Consider the following 25,152-nt stretch of genomic DNA (forward strand, 5'->3'; position numbering starts at 1 on the left):
ATGAGTAGCTTGGCGGAAAGCAACCCCCCTTTGGAATTGGAGGAGAAGAACTATGACTTTGGCGAACACAGTTTGAAGATCTCCACCTTTAAAGGAGCGTACCTAGGCGTTTCGGCTTTTGTCTGGGAACCTGTAAGTGTAGCAGCCGATTGCAACACAATGTTTGGGTTTGAAAGCATACTTCCTAACCAGTGTGCAACTAATTTGCTGGATGATTTGACGTGGATGTGCATAGCATTTGAGGACCTTTCACTGGTTCTGCCTATATTGCTCGCAAGACAAAGCTTTTCCCTGTGGCTCGGTACACGTGACAATAAATTCAATTCAATTCCATTGTTTATGGTCCAGACCAGAAGTCATTCATTCGTCCCCACACACTGAACACATCGGCTCTTCTTTTCTTCCTCGCGGGTTTAGCTGCTTTCTCTTGAATGCTCTGGTCGTGTAAATAATACATTTCAAGTGAAGACATCCTGACGAAGCCTACAGTAGTGACCTGCTTGAGCGGATTCCGTTCCCACTCACTTCGCTCTTTTCCAGCTAGATCATTCTTTTTTTTGACAGTTTGGACCTCTTCATTCTGATATAATCCCTGAAAATCCTTTTTAAAACCTTCTCCTTTATTAACGTAGAACTAAATTCACGGAGGCCTAGCAAATGGCCTCGAAGGTTCTGTGCATGTTTTACCCTGACCTCTGTTCTTCGCAATTCTATCCTCACCCAAGAATGAACATTAGAGTCCTGTGCATTTTTCTGCTACAGTGTTGTTATTAATCTTCTTCCTGACCTCTCCGCCCCCACCCCACTCCGGCCTATCACCCTCACCTTGACCTCCTTCCACCTATCACATCTCTATCGCCCCTCCCCCAAGTCCCTCCTCCCTACCTTTTATCTTAGCCTGCCTGGCACACTCTCCTCATTCCTGATGAAGGGCTTGTGCCCGAAACGTCGAATTTCCTGTTCCTTGGATGCTACCTAACCTGCTGTGCTTTAACCAGCAACACATTTTCAGCTCTGATCTCCAGCATCTGCAGACCTCACTTTTTACCCTTGATATTTTGAATCACTTGTTCATCTGCACCCTTACACCTCTCAATTTATCCACCTTGCTTTAAGGAGTACAAAGTTTCCTTATTTGTATTCTTCCTTCCAAGATGCATTGTCGGGTGCTCATCTACATTATTTGACAGTTGCATTCCTATTGTGTGAAATTTATTTACGTCACCCTGTACTGTCCCAAAATTCTCCTTTCTTTACAATGCAACCCACGAATTGACATATCCCACAAATTTTTAACCATACATTCTGATTCTCGATTCCAAACCATTTAGAGTATGTAAACAATAGACACTTCAGTCTACTGCGTTACCCTAGTTCCTTTTCTCTCTTTCAGGAAGATGAATTTATGAACTCTGCTATATTTTGACTTTTTAAAGCTGTTTAATATCATACCTGATTGGCGGGGGGCAGATTAGTTTGCTAACCACATATCCAATGTTAAGCAACAGCTTCTGCATTTGTTTCCGTTCCTTCGTTGGAAAAGAACTCACATTAATCAAATGCCAATTTGTTAACCAGTTTACGCTACTCATCTTCTGGTTAAGCATTCTGATTGTAATAATGCTTTGCCTTGTCTTCACTATCTTTCTTTGAGATATAGAAATGCATATTTTGTTGTGTTTGATTCCTTGATGGGTAACCTTTGCCCTTTTAAAGGACAGGACAAGTTGCATTTAAATAGCGACTTCCATGCAGAAAAGTGACCAAATATGGTTAAAAACCATTTCATCAATAGAACTGAGATCAAGGCACTCAGCAGGTATCACAACGGATGACTGAAAGCAGCAATGGTCAATGAGGTGGGCTCAGTGGTTAGCACTGCTGCCTCACAGTGCTAAGGACCCAGGTTCAATTCCAACCGCGGACAATTGTCTGTGTGGGTTTCCTGCCGCAGGCTAGCTGGATTAGCCATGGTCAATGCGCGGTTACAGGGACGGGGAACGGATCTGGATGGGATGCGTTTCTGAGGGGCTGAATGGCCTGCTTCCACGTTGTAGAGATCTTAAGGTAGTTTCTTTAGAACCTTCACAAAGTGGGTGCTAGCGAAGGCGTGTGCCCTAATGAAGGGCTTTATGTCCGAAACTTCGATTCTCCCGCTCCTCGGATGTTGCCTGACCGGTTGTGCTTTTCCAGCGCCGCATATGTTTGACTCTGATATCCAGCATCCGCAGCCCTCACTCCCTCTCCTTATTTCATAAGCAAATGATCTAAGTAGACTTGAAATAATAAAAAGGGCAGTTTGAGCATATAAAGATTCCTTACTGCAACCAAACCAAAAAGAAGTGGCCTCTGATCAGGGCAACAGTGAGCTGCGCGAAGCTGCCTGCCTGGTTCCCTGAACACCACCGATGGCGGTAATGCCGCTCTCCTTGGGAAACCGGGGTGACAGCATTCCTCTCAGTGACAGGGTGAGGTTGCACGCAGTCGAGAGGATCCCTAGCTGAGGTGCTGAACTGTTCCGCGAAGAGCTCCCGAGTTCAGCATGGATCTGGGTCAGAGTTAAGGAAAGGTAGATGCGCGCGCGCTTGTGTGTGCGCGCGTGTATCTGTGTGTGTGTGTCGGGGGGGGGGGGGGGTCTGTGTATGTGTGTGTGCGCGCGCGCGAGCGGAAGGAAAAGTGCGGGACAGAGAGTCAGTGCGTGGGTGGAGTGAGTGAAAGACAATGGAGTGAGTAAACAGGGGTGAAAAGTGAGGTCTGAGTGAGAGGGGTGTGAGTGAATGAGTAGGTCGCGTAGAGTGAGTGGATTGTAGAATGAGTGAGGATGAAGTGAGAAGGAATAGGTGAATGAATGGTGCAAGCGAATGAGCAAGGAATATGCAATGAGTGATTGAGGGTAAGGTGAGTAAAGGTGCATGCGAGCGGTGTGTATGTGCATCAGGGATGACTGAGTTAATCAGATGGAGTAGGGATTTATATGGGAAGGAGAAATGCATGAGAGTGATTGGATGGGGGGGAAGATAATGAGGGAGTGGGAGTGTGAATGTATGAGGGAGAACTAGTGAGGGCGAATGGGGAGTGAGAGTAGGGTGTGGGACTGTCTGTAGAGAAAGGATTGTGATGGGAGTGAGCTGGCGTGTGTATGTTAGAGAAGGTGAATGAAGGATTGTGAGTGTTTTTACGTTTGAAGGATGGATTGGGGGCAGGGGATATGGAGTGTGTTTGAAAACTTTGTACTGAGTGAACAAAATAAACACCTGAACTGAAAGCCCGCTTGTTTGCAACTTCCATTTTTATATGAATTCCAGAGAGACAGTCTTGGAGTGTGTGTCAGTAGAGGTGAAAGCAAGGCCAGTGTTAATTAAATTCAACTCACAACTTAGGCGCAGCTTTCCCCCCACTCCCCTTCCTGATAATCAGGGCTGGGCTCTAGTCTATCTCCTCACAATCCTGTTTGTTTCCTGCAAAGGCCAGTTTTAATTAACTATTTCTGCTTCTTGGCATTTTAATAGTTATTTTCATTAATTACTCAGTTATTTACATTGACAATTTATTGTTTAGCAATTATCTAATTTAAGTTAATTTTCAATGTTCTGTCAAACTTTGTCATTATGAAACTTTGCCCCTGCTTCCTCTCACCCTCAAAAAGAGAAAACTTGAAATATAATCTTCCATGCAAAATGTTTGGCAAGTTCGCCCTGTGTTCAGACAACATTCTGGGTGTTAATGAAGCCATGTGCTCCAGAACATCCGTCTCCTAGCCAAGGTATTTCACTACAGTCACAATACAGCAATCTACCAGGCATTGCAGAAAACTTCCAAGGCAATTTCTGGCCACAAAGAAAGGGCCTGATTCAACCTGGCCAATTACTGCCCCATCAGTCAACTCTTGATTATCAACAGTGTGATAGAAAGGACCATCATTAGTATTATTAAGAGCTTCGTATCAAACAATAAATTGCCAGTGCCACTCAGCTCCTGAACAAGTTATACTCTTGTGTAAATATCACGAAGGGAGAACAATCTATGTGGTGATGTGACACTGACCAATTCCAACAGCCAGGTAGCATTTGACCGAATATGAGGTCAAGGAGGTAGAGAAAGTCTGCAGTCAATGAGAATAATTTCCCACTGGCAAGCATAATTACTAACATGAAGGACGGTAATTCCAGTTTGTTGAAATTAAGTCATCTCAGTCCTAGGACAAGGCACCAGGAGTTCTTCAGAACAATGTCCTCTGCCCAAATATATTCAGTGGGGTTGTCACGAGGCATGCCTCCGTCATAAGGTCAGGAGAAGAATTGTTCATTCGTGATGTGATAGTGTTCCAAAGTATTCGTGACTCTTCAAGTCTATGTTCATATGGAACAAAACCTGGATAATTTTCAGACTTGTGCTGGTAAGTGACAGGTAATATATACACTCAATAAGTACCAGGTAATGACCAGCTCCAAGAAAAGTGAATCTAATAATTTTCCATTATCTTAAACATTACTCTATCCACCATTGGCCAACAATGAAACACTGTACCACCAACACAATGCACTGCAACAACTCTCCAAGGTTCCTTTGACACCACCTTCCAAACCCACGACTGCTTCCACCTAGAAATACAAGGGCAGCATGGAGCTAAACACGATCTCAAGTTCTCCTACAAGCCTTATCCGAACATTTATCACTGTTTCTTCCTTATCAGTTTCAAATTCCTGAAACTTTTTTCCTACTAGAACTATGGGTTCACCTACACCACCAGGACTGCAACGGTCCTAGAAGGCAGATGATCACCTTTTCGAAGGCAAATGGGATGAGCCAAAAATGTTAGCTGCCGGTGACACCTAAGTTCTGTGAAAAAAACTTTTTTTAAGGAAGTAAGATACCTTTAACTCTTTTATTGACATCGATAGTGATTCTGCTTCTGACCCTCAATTTGCTGTGTCATTTCTTTAGTCATGCTGGCTTTAATTAATGGTGCGCTACACTTCTTCCACTCCTGTCTTTGTGGTTACATCACCACCTTCCATAAACAATTGCCAGTACGGTTTATTTTATGCTAGAATTATTGCTGCCACACATAGTTCAGGTTCCTCGATTGTGCTTTGAATACTGTGTGCAGTGCCGTACAGTTTAATCTTATCTTTATAGTTGTTCCTGCACTCTCATTTTTAACAGCTTATTCCTCTATGAGATAAGTTAATATTCCATGTACATTTACTGTATCCTTGTCCCTTACCTTGACCTGATTTTTATCTCATTTCCTAATTCTTTCCTCTCCAGACTATGCAATTTGCACACGGCCATTCTCCTTTCTAGTTTAACTTTCTATCAACCTCCATAATTATCCCAGTTCATTGAATTAGAAATATGGATAGGAAATTGATTGACAGGAAACAGCTAAAAAATGGTTAATGGATATCTTAGACTCGAGGAAAGTGTGTATTGGAATTCCCAAGGGATTGGTATTGGGAATTTTGCATCAGTTTTCGATCTGCTGCCTATGTAACGATTAACACTGGCTTCATGTAATCTATCATACTGTCTTTTTACTTTGTTCCATACTTCTGGAGTTTCTGTAACAGGAATAACCCCTCCCCCACCCTGCAAAATCCATTATCGCCCATATCATGTGCTCCAACATTGATTACTCCAAATAGACTTCCCATTTCTTCTGCAGTTCGTCTTCAATTTTCCTACCCTTTTTTGTCTTTTCGATCTGTTCCAATTTGAAGTCAGAGCAGGGGCTGAACCGAAACAGAACGCCCTACTTCTGAAAGAGTTGTGCACGTTACTCTTGGATATTGACAATCTCTACTTTGTTTGGTATCGTGAATCTCCTGGGCCATATGCCATTCGGATGTTTTTAGACTTTGGGGTCTCGCGGGATTATGAGGTTCCGACATCAGCTGAATCTCTTTGGTAGCAATAAAAGTGATGGTAGCTTGACTGAGACATCAGAACCGTGAGTTAACGTGAAATGTTTTCACGGTCAAAACTGTGCCATGTTTTGGAAAGGATTTCCATATCTCTAATCTAGAAGGCTAGGAGTGCCACTGCTTTTACTTGCGCTGTGATGGTATTCCCACATTATTGAACTGATTTGCGAAGATTGTCAACCCATTGGCACCAATGTGTTTTGATCATTGCAAATCTATTAATATCCAAGTGTAAATCCGTTTGCGATAATGCGTTTTGTTTCTCGTTCAGGGTCTTGTCCTTTGTCGCTACTTTGAGAGCAAGAAAATTGATTTCACTGGGAAGAAAGTGCTTGAACTGGGTTCTGGCACTGGAATCGTCGGCATTTTAGCAGTGCTGCTGGGTAAGGCGCCCCTTCTCGCTGTTTAAATATCAGGAACAAAATAAAACTGGCGATGTTTCTTTAGTTATTCATGCAAATATTGATAAAAGGCTCTGGCAAAAGCCTCAGGTTTTGAAATGTTGCCATTACTTTCGCCACATTTGACGCCATGTTGGAGTCTTCAACAATTTCTGTATTAATTTCGATAGGGAAGGCTAATTTGTTATCCAATTTCAAGGCTTTGGAGCAATCTTACAATTGATACTAGTGAGGCTAATGGACGTTCTAATAATCGTGTTCCTGCGCCCTGTACTGTTCTTCGTCCGTTTTATTCATTAGGGTCGATGGGGTTGAGCAGCCTACAATAGCAAACGCTGTAGTCTAATATTTTGAAACACCCTATGAAATGCTCACAAGATGAGCGTATTACAAAATGCTGGGGTAAGTCAAACAAACGGATGAATTATCCAACGCGCTGATACGTGCATGTAAGGCGAGTGGACAGTGCTTTCGAGAAGAATTGATTCTTCTTATTAGGGATATGATTTTGGAAAGATCTGATTACACTTGATCTTCCTCTGAAGCTTAAGTTGCAGCTATGACACATAGAGTAGGTGCATGCAGCTTCTGTCTGGCTTTTGGGTTCAGTCATTAGGAGCCCATAGCCAAGTGTTGCAATTCATTGAGTGAGAAATCTGCATTACTTACCTTTTAATACGAGGCAGTGCTCAGATAATGATGTGACATTATTGTTTTTACCAGGTGGAGATGTCACGTTGACGGACAGATCCTATGTTTTGAACCAAATAGAATACAACGTGCAAGCTAACATTCCAGCCAGCAGCAGACACCGTTCATCAATCCGGGCCCTGGCTTGGGGTGACGATCAGTGCAACTTTCCAAACGACTTTGATTATATTCTGGGTTCAGATATTGTGTACAACCCCTCGCAATTTCCTAGTCTTTTGCAGACACTGTTGTACCTCTCCACGGACAAAACTATTGTTTATATGTCTTCTAACATGGCGGCCAGAGAAGGCGCCATCAATTTTCACGAGGACCTCTTACCCAAGCAGTTTAACAGCGAAATACTTCATACAAGTGGAAGTAATTGCATTTACAAAGTGACTAGAAAACACCCGCGCCATGGGCACTAATTTCTGATGCATATTTATTTCCTCACGTTGCAATCCACAAGCTGTGCACTCTACTCACTTAGCTTTGTGAGAATGTAATTATCTGAGTGAAAGTGAAATTAAAATTCTATCCGGTTCTGGAATGAAGCTTCCTAATTTAATCTGCTAAGGATGCAACTAACCCATTGGAATCCGCATTCTGTTGTGAAAAAAGATGTTTTTCAGTAAGCGAAATCCTTGGTGTCGTTTCTTCTTTTTGCACAGCTGAATCTGAGAAATATTGCAAAGGCATTTCTTTTTACTGAAATCATTTTGTTTTGGGCTTTATGTTGCGGCCGTGCTCATTTTTGCTGCATCAAATAAGTACCATTAACTGAGATACAAACAAAGTAAAACTGCAGGAGCTTATTTTTCGTTGACAGAAATAAATTACAAGACAAGCAGGCATCGTGCGTGAGCAATGCAAATGTTTAGACTTTGATAGAAACACTCAATAGCATTTTAGAGATGGGAAATAGTTGACATATTCTGGTCTTCAACTCATCACGCGCGTTAATTATACTGACAGTCATCAACAAAGACAATAACCTTTGAATATGTTCCAGAGTAGGTGGTGCAGATTAAATAATGACAGATTTACATTTGTTGCAATAAAAACAGAAAAGGTTCAAATCGATTAACTATAAACAGAACAATAATAATGACTAAATTTGCAAATTAAAGCTTGATTTTGCAATATGTGGACCATTTCCTGCACTTGTATAATACTAAACCCAAACAAGTGCAAGTTATTAAAACGCGACGCTATTTACAGTTTTTTTAAAAAAGTGCGTTTGATGATTCTTAACAGCGGGCCACCACTGGACAATTCAGTTGCACGCTTGTGCCATTGCACTGAAACGGAGAAGCGATGTTCAATTCCTAAAGCATTGTTAGCAGTAACATAGAATTTGAAGAGTCGATGCTGCACTTCAGAGATTAGAGTAGAAATGCATCTTTTGAATTGCTACTTTACGATTTTTATTCAGAGAAGGCATACAGCTACTCCTTACTGGCGTGGAATCCATTTGATATAATTAACATTCTTCGCCTGAAGACCATATTCCGTGTTTGATCTCTGCCTTAGGTCCAAAGGACCATGCTGTCATTGTACATGAGCCATAGAGCAAACAAGCATGATGATGAAATAGGTTGCTAACTGGGATATGGCCTTTATTGCAAAGGAAATGTAGACGATTTGGGTGAGACCCCACCGATTATACATCCCAACTTTACAATATCTTTTAAAGGAGCAATATACTGGCACTGGATACAGTTCAGAGAAAACTAGTTAGGTTGATTCCTGAGATGGTTGAGTTATATCATGAGAAGATGAGCATACTGGTGGACTTTAGAAAAGTTTGAAGTGAATTTGTTAAAGTGGAGAATTCTAAGTGGAGTTGGTTAAGGGAATGTTGAGAGAATGGTTCCAATTGTGGGGAACCATGAGCTGTTTAGCAATAAAGAGTCTTCAGTTTACGATGGAGATGAGAAGTAATTTATTTTCTCGGATGGTTATTAATGTTTGGAATTTTTTTCATGCCCACGAGCAATGGAAAGTCGGATCATAGAGTCATAGAGTCATAGAGATGTACAGCGTGGAAGCAGACCCTTCGGTCCAACCCGTCCATGCCAACCAGATATCCCAACCCATTTAGTCCCACCTGCCAGCACCCGGCCCATATCCCTCCTATTCATATACCCATCCAAATGTCTCTTAAATGTTGCAATTGTACCAGCCTCCACCACTTCCTCTGGCTATTCATTCCGTACACACACCACCCTCTTCGTGAAAAAGTTGCCACTGAGGTCCCCTCTCACCATAAACCTATGTCTTCTAGTTCTGGACTCCCCACGCCAGGAAAAAGACCTTGTCTATTTATCCTATCCAAGCCACTCATGATTTTATAAACAGGTCACCCCTCAGAGTTCGAGGCTCCAGGAAAACAGCCTCAGCCTTTCAGCCTCTTCCTATACATCAAATCCTCCAATCCTGGCAAGCTAGACAAACCATCTAGGGTTATGGGAAGGGTAAGATTGATTGCAGGTGTTGCAGACAAGAAAGTGAGGTCGAAGCTAATTTACAAGAACAGAGGCCGAAATGTTAAACCGCAAGTGCTTTATTAAAGAGTTGTTTATTCTCCAGGCAACAAAGTTCGACGAAGCAGTTTCTCGGCCCAAAAGTGTCCCAGTGACGTCACCTTTGCGTGATCGGGCGCTTACATTTCCAGTTCACTATACTGATACAAATACACAACAGAAGCGGCAATCAAATCAATCATATTCTTTGTGAATCGTGGACCGAGAACTAGGGGGCTGAAGACGATTTTCTGCTTCAACTTATATATTATATAAAGTTCGCTAATATATTTGAATTATGAATTTAGTCTCAGTAACTTTGAACCACTGAACTGCTGGATTGTCATACAAATCTAATTATTCCACTGACTGTCTATTTTGGAACAAGTGCTGAGAGAGCCAACAAGAGGCAAACACTGATCTTATCTCGCCCTATCATTCTGTAGGGCTAAGGATCCCTAACGTGTGGAAACAGGCCCTTCAGCCCTACAAGTACACACCGACCTTCCGAAAGGCAACCCACTCCCAATTCCTGATGAAGGTCTTATGACCGAAACGTCGATTCTCCTGCTCCTCGGATGCTGTCTGACCTGCTGTGTGTTTCCAGCACCACACTACCGTGACCTACAATTTACTCCTGACTCATGCACCTAAACTACACATCCCTGAACACTATGGGCAATTTAGCATGGCCATTTTGCCTAACCTGCATATCTTTGGATTGTGGGAGGAAACCGGAGCGCGCGGAGTGAACCCATGCAGACACGGGGAGAATGTGCAAGCTTCTCACAAAGTTCGTCACCTGAGGCTGGAATCAAACCCGGTCCCTAGCGCTGTAGGGCAGCAGTGCTAGCCACTGAGCCACCGTGTCGGCCCCACTGAGCCACCGTGTCCCGTACTCAGCCACATGCTCTGACCGTTAGTAGAAGAGCTGTGCAAGTCTTCTATGAGAGTGAGAATAGCAATAAGTGGTGAGAACCATCACCAATTTCCCCCAATGCTACGGAGGAGTGAACGGATCTGCAGTAAAACCCACGTAAAATCACAGTCTGTACGGTAAATATTGAGGTAAAATAATTATTGGATACGATTTGATCCCTCGGTACTTATAAGTAGACCAGGATTGCTTCATTGTCACTGTGCTAACAAATCCTGAAACTCACTGACGACAGCATGTTAGGAGGTGCATTGGCTGTCCGCCACATTCCCACGCTAGCTTCATTGGTTCACCACAACATTGCCAATGACAATTATGGACGGGCCGTGCTCAGGATTCCATTCACCTCATGAAGGTGATGCTGCAAATGGCAAGTAGAACAATGTAGAAAAGCAGACGGATCCACTCAGTGAACTGGGCCTTATCTTCCCTCATACCGCCATTGTGATGTTGCTACATTAGTTAAAGTTCTGATGAAATAGCAGGCCTGTTGCAATAGTATATGTTAAAACAAAATTGGTTGGCCCTTACCCCACATCCGTTTCAAATTAGCTTTTGCATAAACAGTTGGGAATTATTATGATTGTCGCTTGTCGGGGCTGTCTGATGCTGGTTCATGAGGAGACCCATTCTCTGTTGCTAGGGACAATCTACATAACTAAATGGTATCTCTTACATCAAGACTTTCCGAAGAAATCGTTGCCTTGAGGTGTGTGTGCCGAATGGAACAACGTTTAAGTTACTGTATTAACGGCGTTAAAACTGCCTGGCGTACTCTCACCTTTGAACAGAAAAACTGCTCGAAAATATTGTAGCATATTGGAGCATTGGAATCGCACAATTAATAACGATGTGCATTCCTGTTTGTCATTGAGAAAACCGAAATTCAATTTTCTGCAACTCCATTCATAATTACTCGAAAATATATTATGGACACCGAATTCGTTTTCTGTTAGTTGTTGGGTCTTAAAACTCTGGGCTCCCTGTCAATCTTTTCCCTTGATTTCACTCCTAAAGGAGAATGCAATGTCGAAAGTGAATGACTCAGTTAATAAGTTAATTTCGTCAGCGCTCGGAGGACTTCAAATGCCAAAGGTTGGGTTCTACCTCCTACCACTAAGGCGGATCGCCCATGTTAATGTTCAACACTCACACAAAACGAGGCGGTCAGACATCATTAAAGAGACAAGCGGGTAGGTAGGGCGCAAGACATTACAAAAGAGTTGAACATTTCAACACAATCATCGACTCATCATCCCCTGGTTATTTTGTTCAAGCCAGCTCAGTAGTTATATATTTATTGTAAAGAATACCCTAATGTATAATGTTGGGAGGAAACTTGAAGATCGGTGCGTGGTTCCTGCTATGATTACCAGATTCCCAGCGAATTGTGATAGTTGAACCCTGTCATTTGCCAAGGTGTCAAGTGACTTCTCGATAGCAGAGAAATAACCGACGAGAGAGAAATCATGTGACATATTAGGAAGCGATAAATTAAGCTTAATTTAAGAAAACGAATCTTAGTTATCACGTATAACTTCAATGTAAAGCCAACAACGGAGAAGCTCGATACCATAATACCAAATTTAGAGGCAGGGAATTGCGTTCTTTACATTAGAAGGCCATCCCACGTTTGGCCATTTTGAATACATAGATTTCTTTGTCCCCCATGCTGTCAACAACGCTGCAATCAAAATATACAGATTTTGGTCGAAAAGATCGCTTTGATCAGAAAGTTTCAAATCATCAGCAAAATAATTTGCCTTGGTTTGAGTCGTTGCACAATGTCTGCAATAACTTGGCGTGGGATTGAAAGGAAGACCTTCGAAGCAAGGATGAAGTCATGATCCCGAAGAAAGTTAGTGTGACCAAAACGGCGGATTTTTACATGTGGTCTACACACCCGGGACTGTTAATTATGGCATTGTTTTGTACTTGTTCCAGGACGCTTAGATGATTTGTTGTGGCAACATTTCCACCTGATAAGAGAGAGAAAACAATTATGTTTTGGTTTGCCCTTGATGATCGACCCTTTATTGAGATCATGGTAGCAAAAGAGCCGTAAATTCAAAGGTGACCCGTCTGCCAACTTGTCTCTACACAGTCTTGAGCATTGTACGGAATTGTTGTATTCTAAACTGCTCCCTTGGTGAGTGCTGCTTAAGCAGGGCTTATGCTAGAAAATTCTGAACTTGTAGTGTCATTCATAATAAGCGAGTTCTACTCCTTCACCACTGCCAGAGCTCTGCTTTCTTGAGAATCTGTAATGATTCCATATTTCCACCTGTATAGGAATGGCAATGATTCGTTCAGGCCTTCAAACTAGATTTCTGACCTTCAACCTTTCTATCTGGTTATTGTCCCTTTCAAAGCCTGCCTACCTTTCAGTTACCCTCAGTGTTAGCGCTGCCTGATCACATCACCTTGAAACGCCATGAGGATATTAATGATGTTACATTTTTTAATACCAGTTGTAGTGATTTACACACCTGATGCCAATTTTTTGAGCTTGTGCATTGGATTTATAGACAATAAGATTCTAATCCCCTTCCACTTGCCCGGTGTATTTATAATATCTATCATACACGGATATGTGCGCCAAATGCTGCTTTAGATTCTCAGCATGCCCTGAAGCTTCTAATTGCCATCCAGAAGGATGCGCCTTTGATATACTTTTTTTTTAGGTCCCGTTTACTTTGACTTCAGTGACAACTAAAACGTTGCAACTGACGAACTCGCAATGTATGTTTACCAAGGACAAGAGAACGTGGTGAAACCATATTTTCTGCTGGATTAATAATCCTCTACCCTAAAACGGACAGGGCTGTTCATTGTCATCCATATTCCTTTTTGATGTGGCAGGATGGTGCGGCTTGTGCGTTTCCAATCTCTCACTCACTAAGGAGGGTAGCTGAACCCCCCCGTCATTGCAGTGCCGATATCAACTGAATCACCGTCTACCTGGGAACCCGGATGTTCTTCATCTTAATGAACCTGCAAAGAACAATTTCCTGCAAAGATAGGATATATGATTGTTAAGATAAAATAGCCCGATAGAGATATAATTAGACGGACTGTAAAGAGTGCAGTGAATGAAGAGTAGGATCTGTGCGGAAGAGTTAATGGCCACCACTGGGAACTTGTTTTAAACCGTCTCGAGAGCCTCCAAAAAGCTGCTAAATGAAGTTGGCGTATCTGATCATAATCTTGAAAGCAATACAAATGCAGGAAAAATATTTAAACCTGCGGGGTTTCACCAACGCCTTATATAATTGCAGCAAACCATCCCTACTCCTGTACACAAATCTTCCTGTTTCAAAGCCAACCTATCATTTCCCTTCTTCACCGCCTGCTGCACATTCATGCTTACCTTCAGCTACTACTGTATAAGGTCACCCAAGTCGGTCGCACCCTCCCCTTTGCCTAACGTATGGCAATTCAGATAATAATCGGTCTTCCTGTTTTTGTTACTGAAGTGGATACCCTCACAACTATTCAAATTAAACTTCATCTAACATGCATTTGCCCACTCACTCAACTGGTTCAAATCACACTGAAACACCTCTGCCTCCGCCTCACTGTTCTCGTCCTATCCAGCTTTGTGTCCCCTGTAAATTTGGAAATGTTATATTTAGTTCTATCATCTAAATCGTTCATATATCTTATGAACAGCTAAGGTCCAAGCACTCGAGAATCCCACTCGAAAAAAAAAGACTTGTTTATTCGTACTCTTTGTTTTTTTTTGCCAACTGGTTCTCTATCCATGTTCGGGAAGGAATTTCGTTTAAATCTTCAAATCTGCACAAAGAACTAAAAGCTCATGTGGCACCAAGTGTCAATTAACTGGAAGGTCCCTTTTTAAAATTTTGACATACAGCATAATATTATGTGACCCAACTTGAGTCGAGATAAAACTATAATGTTCTGATTTTATTGTGCGTGAGAACTCAGCACTGGAACCAGTCACAGAAACAGTTATGGGCGAGATGAGTTACAGAGGTGATCAATTTTCAATATTTCAAATGAGAGAAGAACTGTTGCAAAACAAAATCAACGAGAACAGAGAAATAACTTGCATGCTTTCCCAAAAACGTATAAAAATCGAGGGACTGGATTTCCTTTAACAGACTAATGCAGTTTCTATGACGTATGCGGATGCACCGAGGCAACTAAGGACCATCACGGGCTACTGGTGATCCTTCATTTGAATTTGCAGAATTGGAAGTGGTTGTGGATTATATCGAAGCATGGGTGGAATTCTCCAAATTTATACTAGATTCGTAACCCTAGAAGCTCAGCGCTTTAATCATGGTCGCTCATCCACTTCTAGAAATCTGCCAATGAATCCTCGGCGATTTGCGATGGGCTCCAGACTTCGGATTGAGGCAGAATGTCATATTTAGGCAACACTTCTCGAGCCCACTAGAGGTCCTTAGTCTTCGTGGAGCCAACCATGGCATTACAGTCTAACTATTACCTACATCCTCTTTCCATCCTCATGTCCCACCGATATCCAGGAAATTAAACAGCGAAGGCAACAGGAAAGACCTTAGCGGCCCAGTGTTAAGTAACGCGATTGGATCCATTAACACCTAAAAGAAGAGACTTATGATGAAGAAGGCAATTCCTTCAAATACCCCTTCTCCTCTGCAATATTGCCTTGTTCTAGATTCTGTTCTGCTATAGTTTGAGCCTGCAATGATTTGCTGAAAAAGCAGAGCTTTTCTCCTGACCCGAAAGGTCACTTAAATTGGAAGCGAAATTGATTGTATTCCATCTTCAATTATCTGCTTCAGGACTATTTTGAGCTTTACTAATGGTTTACTTAAAATGCAATCCATCTCGATTCAACTACACCCAATAGCATTAGTCGGCCAAGTTTCGAAATCTGATGCGGCAGTTTGACCTCTACATATGCTGGAATATAAGAGCAATCGATCGCTCATAGCAAGTTTGGCCATTCTTCCGACACATTACATCCCACCAGCTCAATCTGCGCCGTCAACATTTCACCTAACAAAGTATCCATGTTTTGAATTTTTGATGAGACCTCCATGTTTTCTCTGACAGACTCTTCCATCCAAGCAACTTCAGGACATAAACACAATATTTTCTCAGTCTCACTCTCCCCACGTATAAGTCCCGGTCGCTTGTGGAATTCACTGTAGAAATGTTTTGGCTGTCGTGTTGGCTATTAAAATCTTGGCTACTTCCAAAGGGAATCCTATTGAGCCAACCTTTCACTAAATAACACATCATATAAACCTTGGCAGAATAGTTTTTTTTCTAAGATTGAGGGCGATTTCATTGGATTGAGGGTGATTTAGCGATTTGGATCAGAAATTGGCTAGCTGAAAGAAGTTTGAGGATGGTGGTTGATGGGAAATGTTCATCCAGGAGTTCAGTTACTAGTGGTGTACGCAAGGATCTGTTTGTGGGGTCACTGCTTTGTGTCATGAAGGCGTAGAAGGATGGGTCAGTAAATTTGCGAATGACACTAAGGTCGGTGGAGTTGTGGATAGTGCTGAAGGATGTTGCATGTTACAGAGGGATATAGATAAACTGCAGAGCTGGGCTGAGAAGTGGCAAATGGAGTTTAATGCGTGAGGTTATTCACATTGGAAGTAGCAACAGTAGTAAAGAGTACTGGGCTAATGGTAACATTCTTGGTTGTCTAGGTGAGCAGAGAAACCTCGGTGTCCATGTAATAGGTCCTTGATGAAATAAGAATCTAAAGTTCACTTTACTATAAGGGGGCTGCTGTTGGGTTCCGTTGAAACTAAGGTTCATGCCTCCACTGAGAGCAATGGTTCAGTTCCTGAATGCAGATGAAGACTCTGCTGTCTACAACCGCAGTGCGGGTGATGAGATCGAATGTCGTTCAGTCACGTGAGCATGAAACAGGCTACTCCTGGTGGGACATCCAAGCTCCAGGTGCTCATTGCCACAAGTCTGTGAGCCAACGTTTTGCGAATTTGCAATGCGTTTGTGAACTGCTAACTTCCGATTTATACTGCACTGCCGGAAATACCCGTTGAAACAGCTTTTTCACGAAGACCCCAAAGTGGGGATGGCCTCCACACGCTCGTCAAACAAACGGTTGATATAGTCACAGCTTCATACATTTCAGTCAGGCAACCCCAGTGTTTTAGCTGAGAGAGATTATGCGTTCGAACTGGAAGGTCTCAGATATAGTTTCCACCTCCGAATTGTCGACCGTAGGAGCAGCATCCATGCCTGCAAAATCTTTTGAGCACCATACTCCAAGAGAGATATGAACATGAAGATATTTGAAGCAGGCAAACATTTCAGCCGATGTCTCTATCACCATGCCTGCTTTTGTTCTGTGTCACTGTCAGTATGTGGAGCCCGTGAAATATCATCTAATCAACTAACACGCCCATAGAAAGAACTGCGCTTGCTAGTTCAATGGTTGACCGATTTGGACACGTCCTGAAATACATACTGCAGCAGTTGGCGTGAAAACATGAGGGCAAAGGGTTCTACCCCTGTGCCATTGTCAACATATGTAACTGAGTTGGTATGCAAGAGCAGCAGAAGTGCAATCAAATAATCTGCAATCACATGGTCAAACTATTCCTCACCCCTTCAATACTATGACCCGGGAGATCAACACTGTTCTTAGTGAGGAAAACGTATGAGCAAGAGTACAAAGAGTCCACATTATTTCGTGAAATTACAACATGGCGTTATCTATATGCTCACCAATGGAGACCGCCCACTGTTGATATTCTAGTTCAGATTCAGGTAATTGCCCAAGATCCAGATGAAATTAATCGTGATTTCGTGGAGTTTACAAAGCGAGATAAAGGCAACGGGTTTGCCCTTTTCACTGTAATTCCTTTTGTCTTGCTCAAGACAATTCGAGCATAATTGTCCCGGACGGCATTTTATTGCCCGTCCTTAACTGCTGGACCTACACACATCTAGGCGAGTGGAGAGTATTCCATCTAACTCCTGGTCATGTATTAATACAAATCGAAAGAACTGTGGACGCTGTAAATCAGAAAGAAAAAGAAAAGTTGCTGGAAAGTGAAGTCAAACTTTACGTTTCGGGTCCGGTGACCCTCTCCGACATGTCTACCCAGATAGTGGATAGAAATTGGGAAGATAGCGGCGAACTAAACGTAATTAATTGCCTTGGTCTCTGATTTGTTCTTGTAACTGCAGTTTACATATGGCTGGTCCAGTTCACTTTCCAGTCAATGTTGATTTCCAGGTTGAAATTGGAGAATTCACCATTGGTAATGCCATTGAATGTCATGGGGCAATGATTGCATTCTCTTTCATTGGGGATTGTCATTGCCTCACATTTGGGTAACACAAAAATATTAATTGCCATTTATCATGAGAAGCCAAGATTCTGGCTCGGTTTTGTTGCATATGAGGGCGGGCTGCTTCAACATCTAAGGAAGTGCAAATGATATTGCATATTGTGCAATCATCAACCAACATCCCGCTTTTGACTTCGGATGGAAGAGAGCACAAAACGAAACAGCTGAAGATAGATGGACTCAGGACACGATACTGAGGACCTTTTAACGTTATATCCTCATTTTTGAAGACTTCCTATTTGCCAGCCATTCTTTTACCTGCAAATATCTGCCCCCAATCAACTTTTAAAGTTCTTGCCTAATACTGTCAAAATTGACCTTCCTCCAGTTTGGAACTTTAACTTTTAGATCCTCTTTATCCTTTTCTATCACTATTTTAAAACTAATGGAATTATGGTCGCTCGCCCCAAAGTGCTCCCTCGCTGACACCTCAGTCACTTGCTCTGCCTTATTTCCCAAAAGTAGGTCAGGCTTTGCACCTTCTCTAGTGGGTACATCTACACATTGAATCAGAATTTTTTCTTGTACACACTTAACAAATTCCTCTCAAACTAAACTTTTAACATTATGACAGTCCAAGTCTATGTTTGGAAAGTTAAAATGCCTTACCATAACCACCCTATTATCCTTCAGATAACTGAGATCTCCTTAGACATTTTTTCTCAATTTCCCTCTGACTATTTGGGGTCTATAGTACAATCCCTGTAAACTGATCATCCCTTTTTTATTTCTCAATTCCACCCAAATAACTTCCCTGGATGTATTCCCAGGAATATCCTTCCTAAGTTCAGCTGTAATATTGTCCATTATCAAAAACGCCACCTCCCAACCCCCAGAACCCCCCCCCCCCCCCACTCGCTTTCTCCCCTTTCTATGTTTCCTATAGCATTTCTATTCTGGAACAGTAAGCTGTCATTCCTGTCCATATCTCTGCAATTGTTCTGATATCCAAATCCCATGTTCGTAAGCATGCCCTGAGTTCAGTTGCCTTCCCTATTCGGCCTCTTGCATTGAAATAAATGCAGTTTCATTTATCAGTCCTACCTTGTTCCTGCCTGCCCTCAGTGTTTGAGTTGCACCCTTTTTCAACTGTACTATAGTCTCAGTCCGATTGCTTTGCTCACTGTCTCTGTAGGTCCCACCCGATCTCCCCGCCTCCCACACCTTACTAGTTTAAATCCTCCTGAGCAGCTCCAGCAAATCTCCCTGCCAGCGTATGAGCCCACTTCCAATTCAGGTGTAATCCATCCTTCTTTTAAAGGTTACCTCTACCCCAGAAGAGATTCCAATGATCCAAAAATGCGAACCTTTCTCCCCTGCACCAGCTCCTCAGCCACACATTCATCTGCTCTTCCCTCCTATTCCTACCCTGACTAGCTCGTAGCACTGGGATTAATCTAAATATTAATATCCTCGAAGACCTCCTTTTTAAAGTGCACCCCTGAATTCCTATAATCTTCCTTCAGAAGCTCACCCTTTCCCCTTCCTATGCCATAAGTTCCAATGTGTGCAATCTGCTGGTCCATAGATCTTTTGAGAACATACTGCACCCGCTCTGAGATACCCTTGACCCTGGCACCACGGAGGCAACACACCTTTGTGATTTCTTGCTGTTGGCTGCAGTAAATCTGTTTGTGCCTCTGACTAGAGAGTCCCCTTATCACAATCGATTGCTTAGAAACTGACGTACCCTTGACTACATTAGAGCCAGTCTTGGTACCAAGACCTGGTTATTTGTGCTACATTCCCCTGACAGTTCATCACCCCCTACATTGTCCAAAACAGTATGCTTTTTTGAGATGGGGATAGCCATTACCTATCTCTCTCTCTCCTACATTTTCGGGAGGTAACCCACCTGACTGTATCTGTGGTTTTTCGATCTTCATATAACTGCCATTCATCACATCCCCGAGCTCTTGTAAATTCCTGATTGTCTCGAACTGCTGCTCCAAACAAGCCATGTGATTTGATAGGATTCGCAACCAAACACACTTTCTGCAGACATAATCATCAGCAACATGGAAACTCTCCATAATCTCCCATATCTAGCAGAATGAGCACAACACTCTACGAAAGGCCATCCTTGCACCTCAACAATCTACAGACTCAGAAAATAGCACCGCTTTACTGTTCAAATACACTGTTCCAGACTGACTTAGTACCCATGCTTTTTAATTTTTTAAAAATTTAATCACAAGACAGATTTCAATAAAATATATAATCAAAAAAGAACCCACTCTACTCACAATTGTAGATTTGCAGTAAGGTGACGCGTAAAAAATATGCACTTAGCTTCTCCAGAGCTGTGAGCTCTCCCACACAAGTTCCTCCAAGGTCACCTGTCAATTACACTGTTTGTTTATTTTTCTTAGATGCACTCTGATGTCCAGAGATACTTGAACTCAAGCAGCAAAGGCCGTAGTTGTGCATATTCACTGCTGTGTCAGACAGCAGTGTAGGTTTCTTTTGTTGAAAAGTGCATAATTCTTAGACATTATTATCATCCTTGGAATTTCGTTTTCAGATCAGAGGCAATTCCTGTCAATGCTTATCTTCAAACAAAAACAGTTGAAAGTCCTTCTGGATCAGAGGCTTAAATCCACGATTTATCAGAAAACAAGTGACTACAGAGAGTTATGGTTTTATGGAAATATGTTTATGCGCTGAGTTTATGATACATATGTGAAATTTTTAAGGCTTTTAATAAACGTGATCTCTCAAGCCAATTTTTATTCTGGGATCTGTTGTTGAACAATGTCATCAACTGACATCACACCACTTGTAGTAGGGAACGATAGGAGAAATCCAGATAGGTTGTTGAAGCAGGATGTGGGCTAACCTCATAATGTTGAGCGCAAATCTGAGCATATTTTAACAGATTCAAAGATAAAGAATAAAATCCTGTTTGATTTCCTGGTTACTTCCAGCACTTGAGTTCTTATCTTTTGGATTCATTAAGTAGGACAGCCAGCCTAGAGCACCATTCTTAGAGCTCTGCAATTTATCCCATGAAAAAATATTTGTACCAAAATGGGCAATTTTGCACTTTTCCGCACTTTGCATTTCCAAATTGTAGTTCACTCACTGAATCTAGTAACATCATTTATAGACTTGTTGAAGATTGGTATCCTTTCAAAACTGACTTCTTTATCACATTTCCTGTGCAGTAGAGATCTTAATTAACTGTTGTTATGCAAGAACTAGACGTCCCAAAACATTAAAGAACTTCTAATAGATAGGCAGGAAAGGAGCACAAGAAAGGTCACAAGAATCTTTGGGTTCACCAAGGTCACAATGTTACATTTCACTGATGTCAGAGATTTATCCGACTCCACATGCATCCTGATAGCATAGGAAATAAGAAGTTTTGTTCTGAGGAACAAATGCCAAATGACCTTCGCGTGAATATGGCAAACGGGACAATGGTTGTTCTGGGGAGATCAAATTGAAATTACAAGATAATGCATGGCTTAGAAAGGGTGGACGCTGGGAAGTTGTTTCTGTTAGGTATGGACATTAGGACCCGTGGGTCTAACCTTACAATTAGCAGGAGTCAATTTAGAACGGAAATGAGAAGACATTTCTTCAGCCAGAGAGTGGTGGACATGTGGAATTTATTGCCACGGAGCGCAGAGGAGGCCGGGATGTTGGATGTCTTCAAGGCAGAGATTGATAAATTCTTGCTCTCCCAAGGAATTAAGAGCTACGGGGAGAGTGCGGGTAAGTGGAATTGAAACACCCATCGGCCATAATTAAATGGCGGAGTAGACTTGATGGGCCGAATGGGCTTGCTTCCACTTCTATGTCTTCTGGTTTTATGAAGTTGCCCTTGACTGATTCGACCATTAAATGCCCGCTAAAATGCTCAAGGAACAACTCCATTGTATGAAAAAACCGGCATAATTGTGAGCAAGAAATAAACTTGGATAGCACACTCCATTTATTAGATTAAGCAAAGTACTGCTTACGAACTTCACTGAATATTGTGCCAACACTGGGTTGGCTGTCGCACAGTGTAGCAAAACAAACCATAACTTATAGCCAATGTTTCTGGCATTTCCAGCAACATGTCTGACTTTACTCTGAAACACCAGTAGGCTACGTCACCAGAGGTCGCAGCATAGTTCAACATAATCGTGATGGAGACATCCACGTTGATTCTAGATCTTAATCTAGGCTTTGGATCTTCATGGCATCAGATCTCAGCTAACTGTCTCTGTCCTTTCTCAGGCGAGGATTCAGTGCTCTTCAATTCTAGACACCACTTTGAATGGGTATTACTTTGGATAAGAGATTAAAATGCTGGTCAAATCTTAAGGACGTATCTCCCAATTGTGACTGCTGGGTGGTTAGGAAACCCTATTTATCCTCACCCTCACCAATCAATTGCAAATTTACCTCTCTGGAGTAGGCCTGTCGTTTCTTGCAGGCCGGACTTCAATCCTCCACACCAAAATGTGGTACGTAAACTATTGTCAAGTTCGTCAATTGAGTGCTGAAGTGTGGAGTCGTTAGAGGATTACACAGACGAAAGCCTCAGCCAAACAATGTAACCAAATTTAAATTTTGTTCAAGGTCTGAGAGTTGCTTACTTTGTTCTGTTCTTACCCAGGAAGAAATGTATTGCAACATTAACTTTAATCAAACGACTTTTGTACTGGCATGTATAATGTTGCAATTTATGATGTCCTATGACTTGTGTATGGAATATATTCAGTAACAAACTGATACTTGTTACGAACTGATCTCTTCGATTTTGTTCATCCCTGCTCCCGTTTTAATTATGTTCCTGCAATGTTGATGTGACGCTTTACCATTACCTCGTGCCGACGCTTATATTGAAGCATCTTAGAATTTATTATTTTTAACATTTACGAAAAGTACTAGTATCTATTATTCTTGGCTCAAATCTATGTCATTCCGGGCACCTGATCTACTGTTTCAGGATTCCAAACAATCTATATGATCTACTCCTATACTGTACGCATAATTATATGGGAAGGGTACAGCAGGATTACTTACAGTCTTTAGCATCAACTTTTCAAAAATGACTGATCGTCCGAGCAGCCAATGTAAAATTGGCAACTATAGCTGAGCGGTATGGTGTCACAATGGTTAGCACTGCTGCCTCACAGCGCCAGAGACCCGAAAGAAGACTAATAGTTTTAGGAAAGTCTGAGACTAGTAAAGTTTGGTGTTAACAGGCATTTGTTTACTGGTGTACCCAGAGCACAGATTATTCTTTATAACTGAAATGTAATAATTAGGGAGAAAAATGATATTTGGAACTTTATTGTAGGAGTGCACGAATGTTGAAATCGAATGTCTCTTATGGAGGATTTTAAAGATACCGCAGCCCAAGTACACGGTCCGTTTGCAGTCTCCTTAAATGAGGGAGAAGGTGCTTCTTCAGAAGAATTGTGTGGAGTTTGCACATTCTCCCTGTGTCTGCGTGGGTTTTCTCCGGGTGCTCCGGTTTCCTCCCACAATCCAAATATGTGCAGGTTAGGTGAATTGGCCATGCTAAATTGCCCATAGTGTTAGGTGCAAGGGTAAATGTAGGGGAATGGGTCTTCGGAGGGTCGCTGTGGACTTGTTGCGCCGAAGGGCCTGTTTTCGCACTTTAAGTAATCTACTTGCAATGGAGATTAACTATCTTGAATCCTGGGATGAAAGGTCTGCTTTATGAGTTGAGTAGAAATATTCTTTGGAGGTTGGAAACGGGACATGGGACCGGTTGTAACATGCGATTGACAGAGGAATTGACATGAAAAGTGTTGATTAATGGCAGCAGAGACTTAATCTAAGGATCACCATCTCAGGTAAAGAGCGGACCATGTAGGACTACATGAAATTTGACGAGAATCAGAGCATCATGAATCATTGGAATTCTTTGTTCAGAGGAGCTACGTCAATGCTATATGGAAGTCTGTGGTCGATACACTTGGGAATAGTAAGGGGATATACAGATAAATGGGGTGAGAATTTTCATGTAAGAGTTCAGTCTTGACCTTACCGAATGCCAGAGCATGGTGGCTAGTAAAGTATGCTCAATTCCTCTTCCTATTTGTTGGAATAATGCTCACATTAAAGTCAATTTGTGTTTGTTTAACCTCCAAATCGAGAACACACTTTAACTATAGATAGAGATCTTCGGCCATGAGTCGATGCGATCATGCCTAAATCATTTTATAGGAGTCATTCCATATCAGAAGGCAGAAGTTATCGATATAAGTACGACTGCCAAAGAAACCTTCTAAAACTCTCTTAGTGTTTTCATAACGAGTGTCCAAACTATTGTTTCATAAGGGGCAATGGAGGTCCTCATTTAAAATGCTTGATACTTAAAACAGTAGGACAAAGGTGCGGTAAGACATAACGAACAGCCGTACAGATAGTCAGGGACGCAAAATTGAATTTCAAGACCGATATGATTCATCGACTCATGGAATCCATAATAGCTACATACACAAAATGTTTGTGGGGTTAAAATGGGGAAGGGAGAGCATGATGATATAGCTTTTAAAAAGTTTAAAATAGAATGTAACTAGTGCCAGAGATTGCTTCTCGAGGGAGGCAGTGAGTGTAGAATTTACAGAGAGCTGTGAATGAGCATTTCGATAAGATATTAAGAGATGGGGGCGAAAGTTATGGTGCAATGTGGCCACTACAAATAAGTGGCGACCAAATGTATCACAAAGATCTAGTTGCATCCCATGTGTTTTTAATAAACATACTATCCTCCACACTCCACTCCCAAAGGTTCAATGTTAAAGTATTCATGCGGCTTTCTAATTGGCTATAAGTCGAACTCATTTGAATGTTACGAATACCATTATATTAGTTCTTTGCGAGTTATTGAAAAATTGGAACTGATATGAAGTACTGTCTCGGTCAAGTTGACGCGGCGTTTCGGCTGAGTCGGAGTAATCCAACTTCCGATTCCAAGCACAATGAATACTCTGTCGATTATGACACTCTTAAATGTTGAACAGAAAGGTTTTTTCGAAGCGCAAAGTAGTACATTACCTTTATGTCAAACTTAGCAGCACCGTTCTCCCTCAAACCCCGACAATGCTTATTATCGGATCAATTAATTCTCGACTCTTTTGCGGTGTACAAAATAGACGGAATGTTTCATTGACTAGCAACTGCAATTGCGCAGGATTGTCTATGAGGACATTGGGAACATCCCAAGGACGGGGCGGATTTGCAGTGGGTGGGGCGTGATATAAATGCTCGCTCCCTGTGTTAGTCAGACGATTGAAGAGAATCGCCAGCATCCGCTGGGAATTGTCTGGAAGTAGATTGGAAACC

At 42.0% G+C, this 25,152-nt stretch overlaps 1 protein-coding gene across 1 annotated transcript; it reads left to right on the forward strand.

The window, feature by feature from the left end:
• On the forward strand, positions 1-7,446 carry LOC132818044 (EEF1A lysine methyltransferase 3-like). The gene is made up of 3 exons (XM_060828652.1): positions 1-132; positions 6,199-6,310; positions 7,052-7,446. Exons 1-3 carry the CDS (start codon positions 1-3, stop codon positions 7,444-7,446), a joined length of 639 nt encoding a protein of 212 aa, XP_060684635.1.
• The last annotated feature ends 17,706 nt before the right edge of the window (positions 7,447-25,152 follow it).

Source organism: Hemiscyllium ocellatum, chromosome 8 (genome assembly GCF_020745735.1).
Source record: "Hemiscyllium ocellatum isolate sHemOce1 chromosome 8, sHemOce1.pat.X.cur, whole genome shotgun sequence".
NCBI lineage: Eukaryota > Metazoa > Chordata > Chondrichthyes > Orectolobiformes > Hemiscylliidae > Hemiscyllium > Hemiscyllium ocellatum.

Excerpts from the sequence above, each read along its gene's own strand:
- LOC132818044 (XM_060828652.1), top strand. The coding sequence starts at position 1 with ATGAGTAGCTTGGCGGAAAGCAACCCCCCTTTGGAATTGGAGGAGAAG. Across the intron at positions 133-6,198 it reads CGGCTTTTGTCTGGGAACCT|GGTCTTGTCCTTTGTCGCTA; the intron begins GTAAGTGTAGCA and ends TTTCTCGTTCAG. Across the intron at positions 6,311-7,051 it reads CATTTTAGCAGTGCTGCTGG|GTGGAGATGTCACGTTGACG; the intron begins GTAAGGCGCCCC and ends TGTTTTTACCAG.